The sequence below is a fragment of the Nanorana parkeri genome, unplaced genomic scaffold (assembly GCF_000935625.1).
Source record: "Nanorana parkeri isolate BGI_ZX_2015 unplaced genomic scaffold, ASM93562v1 scaffold1796, whole genome shotgun sequence".
Taxonomy (NCBI): Eukaryota; Metazoa; Chordata; class Amphibia; order Anura; family Dicroglossidae; genus Nanorana; species Nanorana parkeri.
In genome coordinates this window covers 18,282-41,852 of record NW_017308064.1, presented here as the reverse complement: position 1 = coordinate 41,852, position 23,571 = coordinate 18,282, and the positions used below count along the sequence as shown (strand labels likewise).

Below are 23,571 nucleotides of genomic sequence, written 5' to 3'. Positions count from 1 at the left end.
TGTTTTTGACCATGGATACATTTTAAAGCCTATCTCCAGGAATAAAAAAAAATCCATTGCAGTGGGGCTGGCTCCTCACTTGTTTAGGTCTAGGGGAGCTGTGTAAAGCACTTTACTCACAAAATCCCCACTCCTGCAGGCACTAAGGATTTACAGGGGGGCATGGTGCAAACTCGGTCTGCACAAGTCGTGGCTCCTTGTCTTGCAGGGTCCTATGGAGCCTCACCTAAGCCACCCTTAAGGTGCCCATACACCTTACAACCATCACATGACTTTCGTTGTGCGATGGTTGTAAGGTAATTAAAATCTCATACGATCTGCCCATCTTGGACAGGCAGATCGTACTTGCGATGATTCCAATGCTGAGCGGGCAGTGTGCGCTTGCTCACACCGGCCCATTCGGCATTTGTCTTCCGAGCGCGTGCTCGGAAGACAAGAGACGTGTGACCGTACAGTAGAAACGGTTGCACGCCTTCCATACACCTGCCGATTATCGTACGATCTCCGGATCACTCGCGATTATCGTGTATGGGTACCTTTACATGCGCGCTCACCTGCCACTGCTCCCTGCACTGGACATGCACAGGCAGCCTAGGGTAAAAGCAATGATGAGAACGTGTGCTAGGTGCTAGGATTGGTGAAACCTATAGTCCTGATGAGGAAATCCCAGTTCATATCACCCAACAGGACGTTCGTTGAAGCTTTACACAGGACACTGGAGGCTGCGGTATTCACATAAAGTAAATGTTCATATTTATTGGCATGCTGTCAAAGAATTATTAGTTTACAAAGGATTAAAAGGGAAAGAGGGATGTATCAGAAGAAGAAAAGATGAAGCTTTAGTAACACTTTAAAGCCCAACTCTAAGATAAAAAAAAAACTCCCATCCCATTGCAGTCCCCATTCTTTTCTCATGAAAGACTCACTTTAGGTCAAAACTTTACTCCATACTCTGTCACTTTACCTTCCTGTTTCCAATAAAAATAACATTTAACACTTTGAAATACTTACCTGTCTTCTGCAGTGGGCTTTCTTCTGCTCTGCTTGGCTGCCGTGTCTTTGAATATTTAAAAGAAGAGACATCTAGACTTACAGGAAGTACCCTACATCAGTGAACAGGTAAGTCATTCCGGGTTGTAAATGTTATTTTTTCGTGCAGTCACGAGGCGGCCCAACGAAGTCATCTCGTGGCCCAACGAAGTACTGATGGGGTGCTCATATTAATCTGGCCACTCAATGTGTATATATATACATATATATATATTGTATTTATTATTCTATATACCTGTGTCATTATTTCCTGGAAGTGATCTCATACCATATCATGCACCTAGCATACCAATCTAATTCCAGGCTATTGATTGGTCAGTTTTATATTAATAGGTTGTGTGTATGGAGTCTTGCCTGCTGGCTTGCATCTGGAATAAGGGACTAAACACAAACTGGTAATGTCTGTGAAGGTTTTGTCTGATATATGATGTTCCTGTGTATCTAAAGTAAATTGTGATTTTTATTGCAATGATGGTGATTCAAACTTTTTCCAACTGGGAAGGCTTTCTCTCACTTCCTGTCTTGGTGACCCCTCAGTATGCCGTAACATACAGGGTTTCACCATGCCTGAAAGAAGGGGAACATCTCTCCAGTGGTGACATGCAGCAATGAAAACCACACAGCTACAGGACAGGAAGTATGACAAACCTCCCAAATAGGAATATAGACCGCAGTTAAAACCCTACAAGCTGCTTGCGTTCAGGGGCAATCAGTCTCTAAGTTCAGGTAATCTCTTCATGTGCAGTAACAGGCGATCATCTGCAGAGCCAGCTGTGATTTCTGCCCCAAGAAATTGCAGCTCACCATAAAAGCCCTGTGGAAATGACAGTTTGAACTGAAGGTAGCCCCTTGTGATGCATTTGTCATCATTCTGCATTTAAAGTAAGCAGGTTAGGTACAGGTTTACTTTAACGCCATACACTTTTTCTGCATTTTGGCTTATCATATGTTGTCCCAGAGTTGCCTTTTAAACTATAAACTTTAAGACTAATTTGCCTATGAAAGTTTTGATATGCAGTTTGTTCATACGGATACACAGTTTCACACAGTCGTGTAATATGCCTATGCCATTTGGATGTAATATATTTAATCTCAACCTGACTCTAATAGCAGTTGTATTTCTTTTTTAAAACACAGATCTCTTTGAAAAATGCTACGAAGCTCTTTCAAAGATGTGCTTCATTCGGAGCCTGACTTCAAACCACTAGTTGTGATAGAGCTTGCGAAGAATTCGAAACCGGAAGCAAGAGAATGGCTTGTATCAAAAATCTCAGCCCACAAGAGAGATGGGGGTATGTACAATTACTATCCCCAGCATTATGGGGGAATGTATTAGCGGGTGCACAGGGAGGTACATCTACTAGATATGTTAATCTTTAAAGTAGTATTAAACTCTTAAACTTTTTTTATTAATGAATCCAGATCAAACAAATATACATTGCCCAGCAAATTATTTCTTTAAATTGTTGTCCAAACATTTAGTCATCATGTTTCTGAACAGCTCCAACTCTCTCAGTTCTGGTTTCCTAAACATCCTGTCCAGTACACGATCACAAGCGACAGAGCAGTCTCCAGCACATATTCATCTACTAGCTTAGAGGATGGAGGAGTTAGTGGCTTGGAGCAGGAGAGTGTCTTGCCTCGCTGTACCTGGGTGTTTGTGGAGACACATACAGCTTACTAGCACACACAAGGGTGGCTCCATAGGACCCTGCAAGGGAAAGGGACCACTCTAAATGAGGGTAGTGCTAGAGAATTAGCTGATTCTACAGGAAACTAAAACATTTCAACATCAAGGAGCAGTATCCATTGTAAATGATTGAATCAGCCTTTGAAGTAGCTGGAAATACTTTTTACTTTAATATCACTTCAGGGCAACGGTCTCAAAGTACCGGCCCGTGGGCCAGTTGAAGCCCGTGAGCCGGTACTATGTGGCCTGCAGCCAGGTGACAAGTCAGGTACGCAGTCACAGACCGCATACCTGACTTGCGGGAGCAGCTACATGGGTAGCAAACTCCGGCCCTCCAGCTGTGGTGAAACTACAAATCCCATGAGGCATCTCTCTCCAGAAATCATGTCTGTGGCTGTGAGAATCTTGCAATGCCTCATGGGATTTGTAGTTCCACCACAGCTGGAGGGCCGGAGTTTGGCTACCCCTGAGCTACACGGTCTGCATTTCTATCGGATGCACACCACAGAGCTGAATGACGATAGATTGGGGAATTAATAAAGCAGCAACACTGCCATACCACTGTTTACAAAAAACAAACACACATACACATCAGACTCTAAACTGCATTATATAAATGGGCCGCCGTATAAAGTAACGCTGTGAAGTATAGCTGAGAGTGATTAGTGATATCCCTTCGGCATTATTGGCCCCTTAGTTTGCTAAAGTACTCTATATGAAAACAACTGCCATTTGTAGACTGTTTTCAATTTCTTTATCATCCTTTATTGCATATCAACAGTGCTGATTTCCTGCTGCCTCTCTGCAGCTACTTCCTGTCTCTTGCATGTGTTTTTGTAGTAGCTGCATAGCGTTTTCATATGGTGGGTTTCCTGATGGTGAAAACTGGAACTTTCTGGTACAGTTTGCATCCACATGGCTACTTGCAGTCTGTAGTGGGACATGAAGAGACAGGTTGACAATGCAGGAGAACATTTGGGAGATGGGCCCAGCGTTGTTGAAGTGCAGCTTTCCACAGTAAAATGGAGACCTGGGCTGACCCTAGAGATCTCCTGAAGTAATACAAAAAATTAGAGAGTTTAGGACTGTGCAATGCACATTCAGTACTCATGCTGGCATTCATTTCTACCCCCGCTGCAGAAGGCCCTCCTTCCCAGTCAATGGTATTGAATGAATATTGTAGCCTTTGCAGTATTAGTTTATATTGGTCCATTTAGCTCTGCATTACCTTCTGCTCCAAACTGCATGGAGTGTATCTAAGGAAATCACACCAAATGATCCCCTTAGGTGCTTGTGCATATAAAGCCTTACTTTGTTTCATGTAGTATAATTCGTAATGCTGTGTATGCCAAAAAGTGCAACCATCTGACTTGGCAATGCTCTAAGTATTATGTACAGCAGAAAGGGCTGTGTCTAGGGTGTTGTCCTTTTGGTGAAGGCATATATAGCATAAAAGGAATCTAAGGCTGCTTAACAGGCTCTGTCCTGGCCGAGTATGGAAATGTACAGATTTTACTGGCCTTTCATACTGCTGCTACAAATGATATCTGTATATTAGCTTTGGTAATGTCTACTATTGCTCTCGCTTTTCAGTTCTCTCTGTTAGTTGTTGGAAGAACATGTAGGGTATATACACTCACCGGCCACTTTATTAGGTACATCTTGCTAGTACTGGGTTTGACCCCGTTTTGCCTTCAGAACTGCCTTAATTCTTCGGGGCACAGATTCAACAAGGTGGTGAAAAGATTCCTCAGAGATTTTGGTCCATATTGACATGATAGCATCACAGGCCCAAAGTGTGCCAAGAAAATATCCCCCACACCATTACACCACCACCACCAGCCTGAACCCTTGATACAAGGCAGGATGGATCCATGCTTTCATGTTGTTTACGCCAAATTCTGACCCTGCCATCGGAATGTTGCAGCTGAAATCAAAACTCAAAGTTTTTCCAATCTTCTATTGTCCAATTTTGGTGAGCCTGTGTGAATTGTAGCCTCCGCTTCCTGTTCTTAGCTGACAGGAGAGGTACCCTGTGTGGTCTTCTGCTGCTGTAGCCCATCTGATTCAAGGTTTGACGTGTTGTGCGTTCGGAGATGGTATTCTGCATACTTCGGATGTAACGAGTGGTTATTTGAGTTACTGTTGCCTTTCTATCAGTCTGCCCATTCTCCTCTGACATCAAAAAGGCATTTTCGTCCACACAACTGCCGCTCACTGGATATTTTCTCTTTTTCGGACCATTCTCTCTAAACCCGAGAGATGGTTGTGTGTGAAAATCCCAGTAGATCAGCAGTTTTTGAAATACTCAGACCATCTGGCACCAACAACCATGCCACGTTCGAAGTCACTTAAATCTGCTTTCCCCATTCTGATGCTCAGTTTATCTTCAGCAAGTCGTCTTCACCACGTCTAGATGCCTAAATGCATTGAGTTGCTGCCATGTGATTGGCTGATTAGCAATTTGTGTTACCAAGCAATTTAAATTTTACCTAATTGTACCTAATAAAGTGGCCGGTGAGTGTATATTGGAACATTTCTTGGCTTCTGTACAAGCGCAAAGAATATTAATCTAACCCACTAAAGTAATTCTCTCCATTGCAGCCTCAGTCCCTGCTATAGAGTTCATGTCTTATTCATTACTCATGTTCTAGCTGGGTTTAGACAAGCAGCTGATCATCATAGTGAACTGTATGTTAGAGGTACATGCAAAGGTTGTACATGCACCTATCTGGAATCCTATGGTCAGGCATTGTTATCAATACAAAACTCAGTGTGATGATGGTGCTGAATTCTCGTGTACTGTAATTAATGCCATAAGTGTTGATTATCTTTTCCAATGCTGGAAGCACAATAAAGCTAATTGTGGCCAGTGTGTAAATGGCTGTACAACACCCCACGCTTCCACTTGAGCAGTATGGGCTGTGTGTGAGCTGGGATGAAAAAAGAAAATCACTTAATTCCCGCATCCAAAACTCTAAACTTCATAGATGGGTGGCTTTTGTATTTTGACATCCAGCCTCCCGCAGCTGTCAGCGTACTTAAACAGTGGCTGCAGCTGATTGGCTTCCAACTTTCCACTCGGCTCTTTAATAAAAAGTTGATCAAAAAATCGACTTCTATTAAGCCGGGAGGTGACAGCAGGGCTACCCACGGATCAAGGTTCGGCCAATTCAGCAGTCCTGCATTCTACGTGAAGACATTGAGGGCCTGCCCACATATAGAGGGCAGAGGGGAGTGCTGGCTGCTGCAGGCGCAAGGAATAAAATAAGTAATCCTGCTGATTCCTTATTCCCTAGTCTAGACCAGCATTTACCCTTTGTTGTTTTTCTTTTGGGTGGGGGGGGGAGGGGATAGAAGGATTACATTATTTTTTAGTTTTTTTACTGCAGTTCAGATTTAAATATTTTACTACCTAAAAGTTATTGAGTGTGTATGGTGGTTTTCCATATAGTTTCTTTATTTATGTCTTCAGGATCAAACGTAATGTACTGGATTTTTCTCTTAAACCAGGTAAATGTGACATATTGCATTTAAATGTTTCATACTTACCCTTTTTCAGCCACCAGAAAAGTGCCAGTCCAAGCTTTTACGCCAGGGTTTCTAACTAAAGGTTTAACGTTTTTTATTAACCCTTGCAGTGCGGCTACCCACACACTGCAAGGGTTAAGTGCTCATTTGTGTCTAGGTTTAAAAAAAAAAAAGGTTACTCACCCGAAGTTCCGAGCAGGCTACTTCTTAGACAGGTCCTTCTTGTGTCTCTACACCTCTTCTGCAGCGGTCTAAGGTCCCGTAAATCATCATGTCTATACATAGTGTATAGACGTGAGGATGATGAAGATTCCAATGTGTTGCGGAAAGAGGATACAGGCTGCAGGGAACGCTGTAACAGCCGGCTGGAAGCTTCGAATGAGTATATCTTAATTTCTGTCCCTAGACACAAATGAGCAATTAACCCTTGCAGTGTGGGGGTAGCCCCACTGCAAGGGTTAATAAAACTTTTTCCTAGAGATCGTCTTTTAAAGCTTGATTTGTAGAATCCCAGGACACGCACGCACGCACACAGTGGTGGAGGTACACTCCCTTCTAAATGAAGGCAACGCTACATTTTTCACAATGTGCTGTCACTGCAACATGTACATTACCCTAAAAATGGGAAGAAGCCAATTCTTATTTATAGGACTTTGCTGATTCTGTCATCTGTTTGCCAGTATTTTGGACCTGCAAGAAGATGGTAGTCCAACTACAAATATAACACACGCATATTTCTTTGCAAGGCGATAATACAGGCTTCATTTTGGGCATAGTAACCTTTTTGGCTAGAAAGTTATGGGTTCTTTATGGCTAAAAGTAGCTGTGCCTTTTCTATGGCTGTGCTTGTTTGGTCTTTTATGCTAGAGTGGGAATCCAGTGGAAAGAGGAGGGGTACAAATTACGTTTTCCTCAAGAAATGAGTGTCAACAGATGTCAGAAAAAGTACTACTTTTCATGTTCTGTTAATTAAATCTGTGCCCACTGTATGAACATTATTAGATTTAGAACCTGTATTGATAAAAGTTGTGTTATCACTCGGACACCTTGTGAAAGGATATCCTGCAAGAAGAGAAAGTGATGGTTATATGCTTATTTCAGGTGCACAGCTTTTGATAAGACCAGAGGTAATATCAGAGGAGAAGGAGTACATTTATGTTGTTGGAACATCTTCAAAGCGGCTTCTCCTTGGAGCAGAGGCGGCGGGTTTTGTGAAGGAGAGCTTGGATGGCACTATGAAACCTTTTTTGTACACCAACCGGTCAGAATTCAAAAATTTTAATGGTAAGGTTTTGTAATTGCCTGTTTGTGGTCTGTTATTATTACAACAAAGAGTTGAACTTTACAGGCAATGTTTGATTCTGCTTCATCACCAATAATACAGGTTTTTGAAGATGCCCCCATCAGAATGCAATAATATGGTGTGGATGTGTAATCAACTGTGCTGTCACTTAGTCCACCACCAACTACAGCCTTTCCGCGACCGAGAAATCAAGCAGGATATTTTGGTCCAAGAAAAAATACTTATCTTGGCCCAGCCTTTGACACTTTTGGGAGCCGGAGGTGGTGTCACCATGTCTCGCAGCAGAGCTGGGAGCATAAAATCCCACAGGAATAAATTCTAGCCCATTCTTGCAAGAGTGCATTCTCGTGGGGTTTTTCAGATCTCCACTCTGTCTGGAGGTATGGTTGATGTTGGAGGCCAGGGCCAAGGTAAGTATTTTTTTGGGGGGGCAAACCGTTTGTTTACAAAGCCATTTGTGTTGGGTATGCAGGGGGGCTGATATGAAAGGTCCACTTTTACAAGCAGCAAAAAAATGTATAATTAGATCCTCAATGACCTTTAAAGCTGTATAATTAGATCCTCAATAACCTTTAAATCTCTGCTTCATCAACTTCTCTGGGGGTCCCTAGGTGATTAGGGGTCTTGGAGACCCTTGATGTCTCCATAAAGAGGACCTGTTATGTGAATTGGCTATCACATTAGGGGTTTCTTAGCCTCTATGTGATGGCAATAAAGTTAAGTGTAAAAAAAAAAAAGTTTAAAAAAAAATGGTGACAAAAATGTGGCCCCTTCTTCGGGACACAGAAGCGATCTGGCGACAAGTAAGTCGCCAGGATCGCTTCTGTTGTAAAGCCGACAGTCGGCTCTACAAGTTTAAACAGAGTCCCGGCGGCAAAAGTCACTGTACGTCGTCAGTCACAAAGGGGTTAAATAACACAAAACATTTTTAAAGTCCCCCGCCCCCTTCCCACATACACACGCAAACATGCGTCGGGTGCACCTATGTGCAAAAACGGCGATTGCGCCCATTAATCCGCACATGTTACATATCGCCGCGAACGTTGGAGTGCGAGCAATAATTTTAGGGCCATTAATCACTGATAACACTAAACTGATGAGCGGCAAAAGCGTTTTAAAGCGTCGCCTATGGCCAATTTTGGGTGTGGTAGTTTTCTCCAATTTCGCTGGTGCGCGCAATTTTACGGCTTGACATGTTTGGTGTCTATTTACCCGACATGACCCCGTATTTTATATTTTACCAAAAAATTTGGGTGATAATAAACATTTCATAGGGAAACAGGTTTTTTCCTCAAAATTTTCTGTACCGTATTTGCCGCCGTATAAGGCGACTGGGCGTATAAGACGACCCCCCGACTTTTTCTGTTAAAGCATAGGTTTTGGGCTATACCCGTCGTATAAGACGAGTATAGCCCAAAATAATGTTTAAATGCACCCACTAACCTCCAAGGCGGTATTCCCGAGTGTGGCTCGGGGTTAATTTTCAGTACCATAAGCGGTAACCCCGAGCTACACTCGGGATTACAGTCTCTTACCTTGTCCACGATCCCCGCTGTGTCCTCCGTCTTCCGTCCCTTGCGAGACCCCGCGTCGCAGGGGGGCAGAACCGGCAGCAATTTTCAAAGTTAAAAAAAATAGAACAAAACAATAAAATCATCATGTCAGCCCGCTGGATGTGCTGTAATACTGTATGTACGGCAGCTTCGACTACATATAGTATACCGCGCTGAGCCAATCACGGCAGGCTTTGTATTCATTAATGCAGGCTTTGTATTCATTAATACAAAGCCTGCCGTGATTGGCTCAGCGCGTTATACTGGTATGTAGCCGAAGCTACCGTAATACAGTATTACCGCACATCCATACCCGGCGTATAAGACGACCCATGATTTTCGGGGGATGTTTTTAAGTCTAAAACTTGTCCTATACGCCGGCAAATACGATACTTTTTTGTTGTATAGTAAAAATAAAATTGGTTAAATACCACCAAAAGAAAGCTCTACCTGTCCCCTAAAAATGGTATAAAATTTGTTTCAGTACAGCGTTGTATGACGGAATAAACGTCAGTCAAAGTACCGCAGCGCTGAATGCTGAAAAATGGCCTGGCCAGGAAGGGGGTTTAACACCCCTGGTCAGCAAGTGGTTAATAGTAGCTTTTCTTTTATACTTGTGTTTGAGAACGGGATATACATACAAGTTGGTCTGGAAGATGGTATTAAGAATAGCATATACATTACTTTTGTTTGATACATTTATTTGAACAGATCTATAAATTGGTCCAAAATGGGGCTTTTCTAATCATGGGTTATAAAGGCCAACATTGCTCCACAGTGCCTGCAGCTGCAGAGGTCAGTGAGGGCTTGTTGTAAACTGTATCTACTGCTTGATCAGGATATGTAAGTACTTAAATATATATAGCCTACCCACAGGTTGACTTTAAGGTAAACATATATTAAGAAAATCCTGTACGTAGACTGCCATTGCCGATCATCTTTTAAAAATGCTCGTTTCTTGACTGTTACGTTGATATTTTGAGTCAGTGACCCAAAGCAAGTATGAAATTCTGATTTTTCTTTTTTCTTTCTTTTTCTTTTGACTGCACTAGCTGCATGCTTCTTCCATGATATGTCACTATAGAGACCACACATAGTCAGGCAACTAGCAAATGCTGAAGGTGATCTGCAGTAGTACTATATTTGCTTCTTTCTGTACAGGTTTTACTTTGAAGACATTGGGGGAATTTATCAAAACCGGAGCAGAAGAATCTGGAGCAGTTGCCATGTACAGCTGCTCCAGTTTTAATAAATTCCCCTCTATGTGTTGGGTATTTTAATTGAATGCCATTTGAAGTAAAAAAAAACGCTGGATAAATTACAGTATTTGTTTTATTTAAAATGTGTATTGCACAGTTACTTCTAACCACAAAGTGAATTTTTATACAGATGAAGGAGAAGATTTTTTAACAATGGCTGAATGTCAGTACATCATTAAAAATGAGCTGAGCAACCTTCGAGCGCAAGATGAGACTTCTATCCCAGGTTACCCACAGGCCAAGCTTTACCCTGGGAAATCAATAGGTAAGAGCAGTTTTGATGTAGAAGGTCAGTGCGATAGACCATTAACCATCGGAAATACTCAACTGTCTGTAAAAAGTTAGTGTATGTAAAGGCTACATTTGTATACTCCTAAAGTATTAACCACCTTGCTGTCTGTATTGTGCTTCTGCTTCCCTTAAGTTGATGTTGTCTGGTCTGCTAAAATACCCAATGAATTATATGGCCATCGTCTCCCCTGGTGACACCATCCCAATAAGAGGAGCATGGTTGTTACTCGGGTTTAGACCTTGCATTTGCAAACTGATTTTTATTGATTTATGTTTTGGTGAAACATCCTTCTTAGTTGACCCCACCCATGATTGACGACCCCTTCCTATTTAGTATTAAGTGATCCTTTGCTGTGTAAACTGTGAGAGGAGGGTTGTCTGTCAATCATAAGTGTCACTTTCACATTTTGTACCTTGGTGCACTGTACACCGGGAATTGTAGTCTAATTAGCAATGTCACGTGTGACAGTCTTAACATGTACCTGTGGTATGAATGCTGGTGAACGAAACAAGAGATAGCGGATGAATCATGCACATGAGGTCAGTTTTTATTACTTCAGAAATCATATTTGGGAAATGAGTTTGAAGAAAGGAGTTGAGTGATGCAACTATAAGGGGAATTCACTGCAATAACAACCTTTTTGTTAGGAGTGTTTAGTTCTACTTTAAGTGTATAATATATTGTAATATGTGTTTTACTGGATACTGATTACTGTAGGGCCTCATTCACACTGCAGCACATATACGCGCGTATTGTACGTACGCGCGTACAGTTCATTAAAATTTCTATTATGAATGATGCTTTCTGGGATTGCATATAGTGCACGCATATACGCGCGTATATACGTATACATACGCGCATATACGCAATATACAATTTTGCTCTTGCGTTGTGTGTGAATGAGGCCTAAACTGTAAGGCTACTGCATAGATACACTGCATTGATGATGCCCAATAAGCTTTATGCAGTCAGGAAAAATGGCTTTATAGCATATGGATGTATCTGTGCTTGGGTAATTAGGTGGCCCGGGGCAAAAAGTAGTAATTTACACGGCTCTGCCCACAGAATGAAACCCCTTTTTTTTTCATTAGTGATAGAAGTAAGACATGAAAATAGCTTCAGCTTTAGGAAGGCTCTACTGTACTTCTCATTGAATTAGTGAAGGGGGTTTTTTGTTTCCTGTTAAGGTGCCCATACACCTTACGATTATCGGACGAAACTTTTCGTCCGATCGAATAGTCATACGATTTTCGTACGGCAGCCCCATCGCAAGAATCATTTAGCCGTAATTAACCAAAAGCACCTGGACGAAATGCGGTAATTGATTTGCCGTATTTTCGTTAGCGCAAGCGCAGTGTACATCGTACGACTTTTGACGGACGGAAACGCCAGCAACCTTTCGACAATCGTACGATCTAGCAAAGTTTTCAAACATGCTTGACCGTCAAAAGTCGTACGATTGTACAGTATTGTCGGTCGGACACTGCAATGCACACATACGATTATCGGACGAAAAGTCGATCGCATACGATTATCGTCCGATAATCGGAAGGTGTATGGGCACCTTAAGCCTACCTCACGATTAGCTGTCTTAAGGATTAGAATACAAATCAGACTCCAGATTGCGTGGGCACAAAGCTGATTCTACATTTGTTATCTAATATACAATGCAATCCTTGGTGGGAAATTCTGATTTAGTTCTGATGACTAATATCTAACATGAGAATTGATCTGGATGACTAGCTTACAGTCACAGTGATATATGAGGAAGGTAGATAGTAACTGCTTACTTGACCATTTTTATGCCGATGTCGAGCTGAAAAAAGTACTTAAGATAAAAAGTCTGTCCAGATATAAAAGCACTTGGCCAGAATGTGATATCTCTACGGTGTTGAGAGATCACCTGGGCATGGGCCAAATATCAGAGGTGCAGTCAGGCTGGTTAGACTACTTATGACTATGGAACTCCACCTTATATTATTTGATGATGTCTGTAGTCACAATTGTTTCCTTCAAACCTCACGTCACATGGAACTCCATTCTAGGCATTTTTTTTTGGGGATGTCTTCATCCATTTCTTATCTGGTCACAGTGTTTGCACTATGGTCAAAGATTTACAAGAAAAGCAAACGTGTGAGACATGGATAAGCGGTTGCTGGCTGACATGCCTCTTTTCATCACTTACCGTATATTACATACACTTATAGTGCATAAGTACCTGTATTTTACCTGCCAAAAGACTGGTAGCTCTGTTTAGCTTGTCCTGTGACTTACACACATTTACCACACTACGATCCTACCTGCAAAGCCAGGCATGTGATCCATATTTTTTCCTGATTCAGCAAAACAGTGACCTATTTGTCTCCAACACAAGTGACAATGGCAACTGTGCTCAGATCAATTTAAAACAAGCAAAAAGCAGAAAGGTGCACATGGGTAAAACAAAATAATCCAAAAACATAAGGATTGGTTAATACTACAAGTGTTTTTTTTTCCCTTATACTGGCTCATCCAAATAACGAATACAATCAGTAAGAGGTTGGATAAAAGGTTTGGTGTAGTATAACACTTTAGGTTATTAAATAGATCATTCTATAGAGGTCTATACATCAGACTAAAAAAGGACGATGACTGAGGAAGAAAGAGTGATAGAAGGACTAGGTTCCAAAAGGCGAACTGTCACTCTAGAGCGGTGGTTCTCAACCTATGTAACCTCAGGACCCACATTTGTCCTTGGTCATTAAGTTGTGACCCAAGTCGCACTGCAATGGAACGCACGGCAATGCGGTACTGCGCATTCCGGTGTCGGCGATTGAACTGTGGACAGGAGGTGCGTTTGGGGTCCCATTCAAATAAATGGCAACGCAATGCACTTCCCACACCAGAACATGTAGTAGGTGCGATTGTGTGGTACAGTGCGATAATCACATGGGACTGTTCGATTAACGCACTGCACTAGTGTGAACGAACTCTCAAAATCACTGACAGAAATACATAACCAGAGACACAATTTCACATACACACTCCCAAATCTTTTTTATCTTTTTTGTTAAGATCCACGCAGTCTCCCTACCTTGTGACAGAGCTCCATCCATATGTTCATTGCTTGCATGCCCTGTAAAGGTTTCGGGAGCCAGAATGTGATCTCATTCCAGTCCAGGCACCTCTACAGGACATGCAAGGGAGCTGTAACAAATACATGTATGGATGGAGCTCCCTCGTGGCCATAGCCCCAGCCCATCCCACCTCAAGGTGACACTCGGCACTGGGCATCATATTTTGAATGGCTGTTTGGTGCAAGAACTGACAGTGCTGTGCTAGGGGGAGGCTGAGGAGCCTCTCGCATAGAAAAGTGGAAGGCACGTGGCGACCCACTGAACACGGAACACTTTTGGGTCACGACCCACCAGTTGAGAACCAAGGCTCTAGAGCAGGGGTGTTGAACTCAATTTAATCGTGGGCTGCATCAACATTATGGTTGCCCTCAAAGGGCCGGTTGTATCTGTAAGACTACATAAATGTATCTAATCTTTCTAATCTTTATCATAATTGCCTCTGCATTCGATTATCACTGGTTTTAGTAATAACTTAATACCTAGATCTGAAAGTAGAAGTCTAGGAAATGGCCTGGTGGGCCGGATTCGGCCCCTGGGCCCGGAGTTTGACACGTGCTCTAGATCAGGGCTCAAAATTTCAAGTCCTGAGCTACTAGCCAGGCCTTAAAAGTTACTCGCCACCAGTTGCCCCACCTAACCCCTACCCTGCCTTGGACTTAACTCCGCCAGGTCAGTGGTGTGACATAGAGTACAGAGATCAGTAACAACGTGGAGTCCAGAGGCCAGTGGTGTGATGCACAGTACTAAGGTCAGATCGTACGATTTTTGGCAGGTTTTCCAGCTAGCTTGGAAGACGAATGTCGTGTAACCGTACAGTAGATGCGGCCACACGCTGCCCATACACCTGCCGATTATCGTACTTTGCGGGATCACCCGCGATTATCGTACGATAATCGTCAGGTGCATGGGCACCTTTTCACAGAAAAAACAGGGACTTACAGTGCACGGTTGATTTGATTCAGGTGCTCTCTTCCTCTCCTGGTGGGGGTGTTGGGGGGAGGGTCATCAATGCTGCCTCTATGTAACAAGGTGAAGCCTCCAGCAGCGTCGTTGAGCCTCCTTTAAGGTCCCACACTGCAGAAATGTACAGAGGTCAGCAGGATGACGCACAGCACATAGTTCAGTAATGTAACGTGCATTGGTCAGCGAGAGCGCGCGGCGCAGCGGTCAGCGAGAGCGCGCGGCGCAGCGGTCAGCGAGAGCGCGCGGCGCAGCGGTCAGCGAGAGCGCGCGGCGCAGCGGTCAGCGAGGCCCATGGGCACTGCACACAAATATTGCAGCATTTTAGGTTACAAAGCAATGCAGAAATAACTGTTTTCTCCAGTTTTTTTTAATAAAGTACACGTTTTCAGAGACATATGGAGTCTGCCATTGCTGAGTTCTGCTAAAAATGTTGATTATCTGGCTGCCATGAAGATCACATGGCCTAAATACTATGCGAGCCACCCCTAAACAAGTATGCAGAATATAGACTATGTAGCAGAAATCTGACAGTATGCCGGCCTTCTGATGTAAATAAGCACACTATAAGCCTATGTAATCCGGACTTTAGAGTCTCTGTTGTAATAATTTAACATGAATTAGTTCATAGTACATGCAGCTAGCAAAGTTAAGGAGGGTTGGTTTTAAAGCTCTTTTACTGCTTGTTTAGAATATGTAAATCTTTCTGTGGCCATAGTATTGGCACAGGTGCACTTTATTTATTTCAAACAAGGATCCTTTTCCTGGTGTTTTCGTTAATTGAGCCGTATGTGTAATTTTCAGTCACTGGACATGGAACAAATGATGCCAGATAAAAATGGTAAGTCTGTTAAAAATCCAGGCAACAATCAAATTTTAGCCGAAGGTCAACAATGTGTCTGCTCACATAGTTATCTCATTAGATGTTGCATTTTTTTTTGTATAATCTTTATTTTCTTGTTTTCAAACAAAGGATAAATGGGTCCAACATTGACCCTGACACAGAAATTAAAAGGTTACAAAAAAGGGGGATACAACGACACATACATTCACCTTGCAGTACAATGAGCGGGTACCCAACCCGGCAACGTCATATAAATTAGATGTTGCATTTAAACAATATACCAGTCCTTTTACTGATTAGTGTCATGGCAGAACTCAAATCTAAAGTTACCCAGTGTACAATAAATCTAACTTGTATGGCCTATACCAGTGGCCCTCAAACCGTGGCCCTTTGCTTGCTTTGAGGCACTCTTTCCCCCACTGACCCCAACAATAGAGCTTAGTTCCTCCAACTGACACCAACAATTAGGTACTATTCCACCTACTGACATGAACGATAGGGCACTATTCCTCCTACTGACACCGACAATGGGGCACTCTTCCTCCCACTGACATCAACTCTGGGACACTAGTTCTCCCACTGACACCAACAGTGGGGCACCATTCTGCCTGCTGTTACCAACAGTGGGGCACCATTCTGCCTGCTGACACCAACAGTGGGGCACTATTCCTCCCACTGATGCAAATGATGGAGCACTATTCCTTCTACTTATACCAATGTTGGGCTCTATTCCTTCCACTGATACCAGCAATAGGGTATTATTCCTCCTCCCACTAACCACTACTCGCTGTTCGCCAACCCTGAGGTATTGTTTACTTCGACTGGCATCAGGACCTTTTCTACTTCTACTGGCCACAGTCCTGCCTCTCTAAGGTTTAAGGGACAGTGAACTGGTTTTTGTTTAGAAAGTGTGAGGACCCCTGACCTATACATTTGGTAGAATTATGCTTTTATTTCTTTTAATATGAATTTCACTTTCCCTTTTTCAGTTAGAAGAATGCAGACCAGTGGTATTCTGCTCCAGATATTTCCTTTACATGACAGAGAAAAATTAAAATTGCTGGCTAAAAATTGGTATGGTCGTGCCAGAATTTCTCAGCAACCTGTAGGTAAGATCATTCATTTTAGTGCTGATGAAACCTTCTGTTCTTTTTTTACTCAGAGAAATATGTATTAGTGGTATCTTATTTCTCACATGCATCTTTCTAAGCTTTAAAGTTTATACAGTATGTAGCCCTCAATAAAGGTATATTTACATGCTGAACACCCAGTTATGTTGTCAAATGTGTTTTTATCGAGCTGTAAATTCCAAGGCTTTCTTTTTAAAATCCCTCGCGGTTCAACCTATTGTAAGCCCATACAGGGCAGCAGGGAGAATGTGTGTGGCCACTTTGGGCATAAACCTGTGTGAATGAAAACTGTGCTGCCGCAGACATGCCCCCACGTATCTCATCCACAGCAACATTTTATAGGAGTTACTGAGTGAACGGAGCATGGCTTAAATCCCTTCCTCAGATTTGTGCGTGTTCTGTAGTCAGATGGCTTGTTGACTTCAATTGACTCTTGAACAGAAATTAAGTCAGTAAAAGGTAAAAAAAACTAATATTATATTTTCAGAAAAAATGCTTTCCCAATTGCATTTCATAGATCAACTTTAACAGATGCCCATCATGCCATTACAAACAGAGCCAAGGGTCCCTATCTTGATGTCAACCGAGCCTCCTCTCAATTTTAGAAAAGTATTTCAGGCATTCTATGTGGACACTGCTCAGTTACGGGATATATTGAGCTACACATGAGACAGTATGGTTTGTTGCTTAACAAAGGCAGTATTTCATCAGCAGCCATATAATGCAATCTTAGTCATGACAACCATGTTTCTTTTTTCAGATAGGCAAATGTTCTTATGGCTTGCACAGAGCAGCCCTGCCTAAGTAAGAATACATTCCTGTTGTCATGAAAAATGCAGATGTTTGCAAGAATGTACTTAGTGGCAGACCTATGGAACAATGGGCCCTGGTGCAATATTTTTTTTTGCCCCCCCCCTCCGGCTCTTACAAGGCCCGCCCTGCCCACCTATAGCTGTTACCATTCTGCATTTCTGTATAGAGGACTACAACTCCCAGCAATACTGTATACAGAAATGCAGAATGGTAATGGCTATAGAGGACTACAACTCTGAGCAATACGCTCTACAGAAATGCAGAAAAGTAACGGTTATAGGGGACTAAAACTTCTAGTATTACTCTCTACAGAAATGCAGAATAATTCCATCAGTTATAGAGGACTACAAAACAAGTCACAGAACTTAGGCACATACAGAAGATAAAAGCAGTCACCTCACCGCCTCTTCCTTGCGGCGGGAACATCATGTAGCTGGGAGAGGCGGCGGGCTGTGTAATCAGGAAGCTGCTCGCTGGGTCCTCCTGGCCGAGGCCCCCGCGCTGCCTCACAGTTTGCTTGCAGGCTGCTCAGCCTCACTCTGATCTCAGTGCTGTGCGGCCGTTTGGGCGTGCGGTTGGCCGGACAGACGGTCGGCCCCCCCACCATCTCTTGTCCTACCTTCCCTGGGTCTGCTGGGCCCCCCCTACCCCCCCAGGCTCAGACCGTGGTGTAGCCGCACGGGCGGTAGTTCCGCCCCTGAATGGACTGTATTATTTTTCCTAAAATGTTTTATTCTATTTACAGTCTGCATCATTTTTAACGAAACTTTGGGGCATATTATAAATTGGTGAATATTTACTGATTGCTGCATTCACTTCTTTATAAATATAACCTTTTAACTGTTTGTGATCTTGTAAGCTATGTAGTCTGATCTATGCAACATATAAGCATATGCTGTTTTTTTTTTTCTGGTTCAGTGTTTAGAATACAATATCTACAGTATGAACTTCCATAGTTGTCTAATGCATTATAAATATCTTTTACAGATGAAATACGGCACTATTTTGGAGATACGATTGGTTTATACTTTGCGTTCCTAGAATACTTTACTTGGGCCTTATTACCAATGGCTAGTGTTGGACTTCTTTATTATTCATTTACATGGGAAAGCTATGACAACTATGTGATATTTGCGATGTTCAACTTGGTATGGGCTACTGTTATCCTGGAGGTCTGGAAACGTTACAGCGCAACACTGGCCTACCGATGGGGATCCCTACTCATGAAGAGGCAATTTGAGGAACCCAGGCCTGGCTTTCATGGTGTTCTGGGTACCAATCCTGTCACAGGAAAAAGGGAGCCAACTTATTCAAGTTTGAAAAGACAACTTCGAATGTATCTCATTTCTGTGCCTTTTGTGTGCCTCAGCTTGTATTTGGCCCTTTATGTGATGATGATTTACTTTGACATGGAACACCAGGCCTTGAAATACAACCAAGAGCATCAAACATTTGCTAGTGCGGTATTGACATATGTGCCCAGCACAGTTTATGCCATTGTGATTGAGATCATGAATCGTATTTATAGATATGCAGCAGAATTCCTAACAAGTTATGGTAAGATGTGTTTTTTTTCCAGTTAAATCAAACCTTAGAACTTATTGCACGTTACTTTAGACCAGGGTTTGTTAACCTATTTACTAGGGATGAAGCTAAATTTCGGCCGCTGACACATATTGACCAAAAATGTCACTTTTGGCAAAATGCTGTAAGTGTCATCTTTCGGCCGAAATAGTGGTGCATCCCTGGTTTCTCACCTCCCCACTGGGGGCTGCTCTGTGTCTCCCCTTAGGAGAGGAGACTGTCGCAGGGGGCCGAGCGGTGCGGGGGAGGAGAGCAATGTGAGCGGCTGACTTCTCTCCTCCCGCACCACTCGGCCTCCTGTTACAGATTAGGAGAGCGGTGTGGGGGCGGAGATAGCTGTCACTGGAGGCTGAGCTCTCCTCCCACACCGTTCCGCTCAGCCGCCTGTGACAGATCAGGAGAGCGGCAGTGTGGGAGCAGAGACGGCTGTCACGGGAGGCCGGGCCGGAGGTGCGGGGGAGGAGTCATCTGTCAGAGGGTACTAGCACTGAGTGTTTGTAAATAATTGAAGACATAATATGTTTACTGTCTCCCCGAATGGGAAGTGATCTACATCACTTCCTGTTCATTCATGATTGTGGACATGGTAAACATACTTTTCCACTGAACTCTCCATGAGAGAAATTAATGATGGGTAATTCAACACACTGCTGACTATACTACCTTCGACTGGTGTCAATGTAATCAATGTCCTCTGGTTTCCTATTCTAGTGGAAAAATGGTTGGACTTGATGGACTAATGTCTTTATTCAACCTCAAATACTATGTAACTAGTGACAACGGTAACATTTTTGATTTCTTAGGAAATGATGGTGAATCCCCCCAATAGACACACAGACCGCAACAAAACCTTTGCCTATCTTTTCAGAACAAAAATTATGCAATGCAATGTGTGATTTATGCCAATTTTAATCAACTTTAAAATTGTTCTCTTAAATTTATTTTGTCAGGAGCAGTTTATTTGCCTATTACTGTACTTATTGCATACAGTATTTGTTGGTGGATTTACCATTTTAATTATTTGTATAACATCAAAAAGAACTATTCACATGTATCCCTGTGCTATAGAGATTTTGCAGTCTGTCTCTACCACAGACATGCATACACTTGACCACCATTTTGGATGTTTTTGGATTGTGGAAGGTGATTGGATCTGAATCATACTCAAGTAAATAAAGTAGAACTTTAAGGACCCTTTCACACTATTGAGTTGCGGTAATGTGTGGCACATTACATGCATCGGTGTGATGCTGTGCCATTCATTCTGAATAGCAACCCAAATTGCCTAGCTGAAGGGCTAAAGTGTATTGTGGTGTGCCACCAGAAATGGTATATCCACCTTGTTTGGTACCTTAGACGGCCCTTTGAAATTAATGGGCTGCCTTAACGCACATGTCGACACACAGCATAACGCAGTGGTGTGAATTGGCTCTTAAGGGTTCGACATATAGAAGCAAAATGTCAGCCTTCTAAAAAATATGCTAAGAGATACTGTCATCTTGTCCATGTGGTAACCAAAGTAACCGTGTCTCTGCATGGGGTATTCCCCGAACCGTTAAACTTGCCTTATCTACACCCACTTGCAGCTGCTGGCACCTCCACAGCTGGCAAAAATGCCTGCCACTTTCAGGGATGGGGGAGCATGTGACCTGCTCCCTTGTGATGGTGCCCTGTCCTAGCAGCCAATGGCTAGGCCTGAGCACTGGTACATGACCTGGGAAGTGACGTTATTACTCCCCCAGGTCGCTGACACAGCCAATATCAGTGGTGGTCACAGAGGAACAAGGAACTGCAAGGGTGTTCTGGTAAGGTGAGTATAAAGGGGTTGGGGAATGCAGTTTGCAGAGGCACTGGGACTGCCCTGTGTGGTACTCTTTTTAAATATGTTCTGCAAATATTCTTTTGTAAATAAAAAACATCTTTCTACACTTTTATATAGCAAGTCAGTTTGGAAACAATTGAATTTTTAGTTAAGATTTATAAACCTCTTTATCGATGCAGTATATGCAATTAGCATTCCTATTGTGACTTATTGTAAATATTCAGCTTTAGATAGCTCTGGATAACCATATACAATAGTGTAGAAACTTTCCTTTCAGCATCAGCAAAAAAAACAACCTTTCATTGGACACATTACTGTGGTTACCATAGTATATTGGAGTTGGCTAATACTGGTGACTGAGTATTTCACTGTCCTGCCTAAAATTTAAGGATAAACATTAATTTTAGTTTGTTCTTCCTTTAGAAAATCATAGACTAGAGTCAACGTATCAAAACCACTTGGTGCTAAAGGTTTTAGTGGTAAGTGTTCATTACATTTGTTGTTTAGATGCATTATGTGAAAAGATCAGAGTTTAATATAATCACAATATGCCATGTTTGTGATTTCTCTTCAAACTTTTGCAAAACTGTGTGCTGTGTTGTAATGTAAAACTGCAAACTTTCTGCACTAATCGTTGGCTAATACAGTACAATACTCTATTACTGTTTTTTCCGGTGTCGCAAACAAGAGCTAAAGTTAAAACGTTAGCGAGCACCCTTTTCTTGGGCTGGTTCACAAGGAGTTCATGTGATCTTGCAGCTCTAAAGAACAGAGCGATTTCTAATGCTTCAAACATGCTGGTTCTTTTTCGACAGAAATTGATTCTTCATGAAGACATGATAAATTGGCTCCTTCAAATCAAGCTTCATTGCTTCCTGAATCACTGACCTGGAAGCAGAGTAATGAGTATGTCTGACTATCATTTACAGCTTGCTTGTCTTGGGTCTGTGGCTGAAAAAAATTGAAGGCAGACCCAGTAAGGCAACTAGTATTTTCAGAAGGAAGCCAGCGATTGGCAGGCCCCCATTCTCCTGACAGATTTTTGGAATATTCCAGCAACCTATTACAAGTTCTACAGATTAAAAACCCCATAACAAGCACCCCTTGTATATCCTCCGTCGCCCATTGCACTTTGAGATGCAACTGAAAAAAGAATGACATCTCTCAGTACACATGAAAAGTTTCTAGCTGTACCAGGACTCGGGCATGAGACCAGTTTTTCGGTCTGTGACCATTATCACACTTACAAATTGTGAAAGAAATGTCACAGTATAATTATAGGAAAGCTAAATATAACTATCCTCTCCTATTTCATGTGATGAAATAATATTTTTGGTCATAAAGCTAATGATCCACACACAAATATGATTCAATGCCACATATTTGGTAAATGTAATATGCAATTTCAAATTGATACTGTTCATTTTCATTTCAATATAGTTTTATTATACTAATATAAATGCTATACTAATTATATGAAATTGATACAGATATTTAGCGGAGCTATAGAAAAATATAATTTAAAGGGGAATTTTAGCTGTCTCTATTGATCGGGAAGTCAGCGAAAACATACAGCCGATCGGTGACTTTAAGGACCTAACTGGAAGCCATCTCTAGAACTCGCTTGGCCCTGCTCTTTATTCAATCTTGGCTGTGACTTTCCTGTGCCAAACTATGGCTGACTGGTGAAGATCTTACCACTGCTACATTTGATCTCTTGATTACAGTATCCATGGTGCAAAAGGCTGTAGCTTTAGGGTTCATTCACACCAAAATCGGAAGGAAATCTCATGTCAAATTTTATGTTCTGATTTCCTTCTGATGCATTGCGAATTGTTTTTCAACAGATGCTAACAGAAGGGCACCGATCGCATGGGTGTAAATAGGGCTAGTTCCAACGGATCCATTGCCTTACATTGCACTAAAAATAGTAGTGCATGTTCTACTTTTTTCAGTGCAACATAATGTAACTGAACGGAGCGGTGTGAACCAGCCCCATTCACACCCATTCATTTTTCGGTGTCCTTCCATTGAAAACGTATCGCGAGACAATGGATTGCAACAGATCTGATGTGAATGGAACCTTAAAGCTCAATTGTGACGGTCTACTAGAGGCTACCCGGCTTATTTCTTGCTTGGATCTCCTGCCAGTACACATGCATGGGACACTTTGCTTAAAGTGCTGGACTGTAGAACCCTCACCCAAGGAGCGTGGCCCTTTGAGGGCCAACTTATTTTTGCATCTTTTCTTGATACCATTACCAGATATAAAGCCCTCCAGGTGACTTTTTCAGTGGCAGGCATTCCCAGTTTTCTGTTATTCTTGGATTTGTTCTTGTTTGTTTGCTTGCCAACCCCTCAGTTGGACTGCTTTTTGTACGTCTCTAAGGTGAAAGACTTCCTGTATCCCTCAGTGTACAAGAACGAAAATAAGATTTTTGTGCTCACTGTAAAATCCTTTTCTTGGAGTCCATTTAAGGACACTGTTGGCATCCCTCTGTGTTTTATTATCATGCTCTCGGTGCTGCTTTCCTACAAAACTGAGACATGCTGGCAGTAAGAAAGGTTATTCTGGGTTGGACTACATTCTTTTTTTGTTTGTTTGTTTCCACACTTAAAATTCT

At 42.3% G+C, this 23,571-nt stretch overlaps 1 protein-coding gene across 1 annotated transcript in view; it reads left to right on the top strand.

Annotated features, from left to right (window-relative positions):
* The first annotated feature begins 1,059 nt into the window (after positions 1-1,059).
* The window catches only part of ANO10 (anoctamin 10), a 37,562-nt gene continuing 15,050 nt past the window's right edge, over positions 1,060-23,571 (top strand). The window contains exons 1-7 of the mRNA XM_018571631.1: positions 1,060-1,119; positions 2,188-2,342; positions 7,373-7,555; positions 10,517-10,651; positions 16,588-16,707; positions 18,529-19,098; positions 21,371-21,426. Coding sequence (XP_018427133.1) covers positions 2,201-2,342; positions 7,373-7,555; positions 10,517-10,651; positions 16,588-16,707; positions 18,529-19,098; positions 21,371-21,426 — 1,206 coding nt within the window. The 5' untranslated portion in view covers positions 1,060-1,119; positions 2,188-2,200. The remainder of the gene's footprint in view (positions 1,120-2,187; positions 2,343-7,372; positions 7,556-10,516; positions 10,652-16,587; positions 16,708-18,528; positions 19,099-21,370; positions 21,427-23,571) is intronic.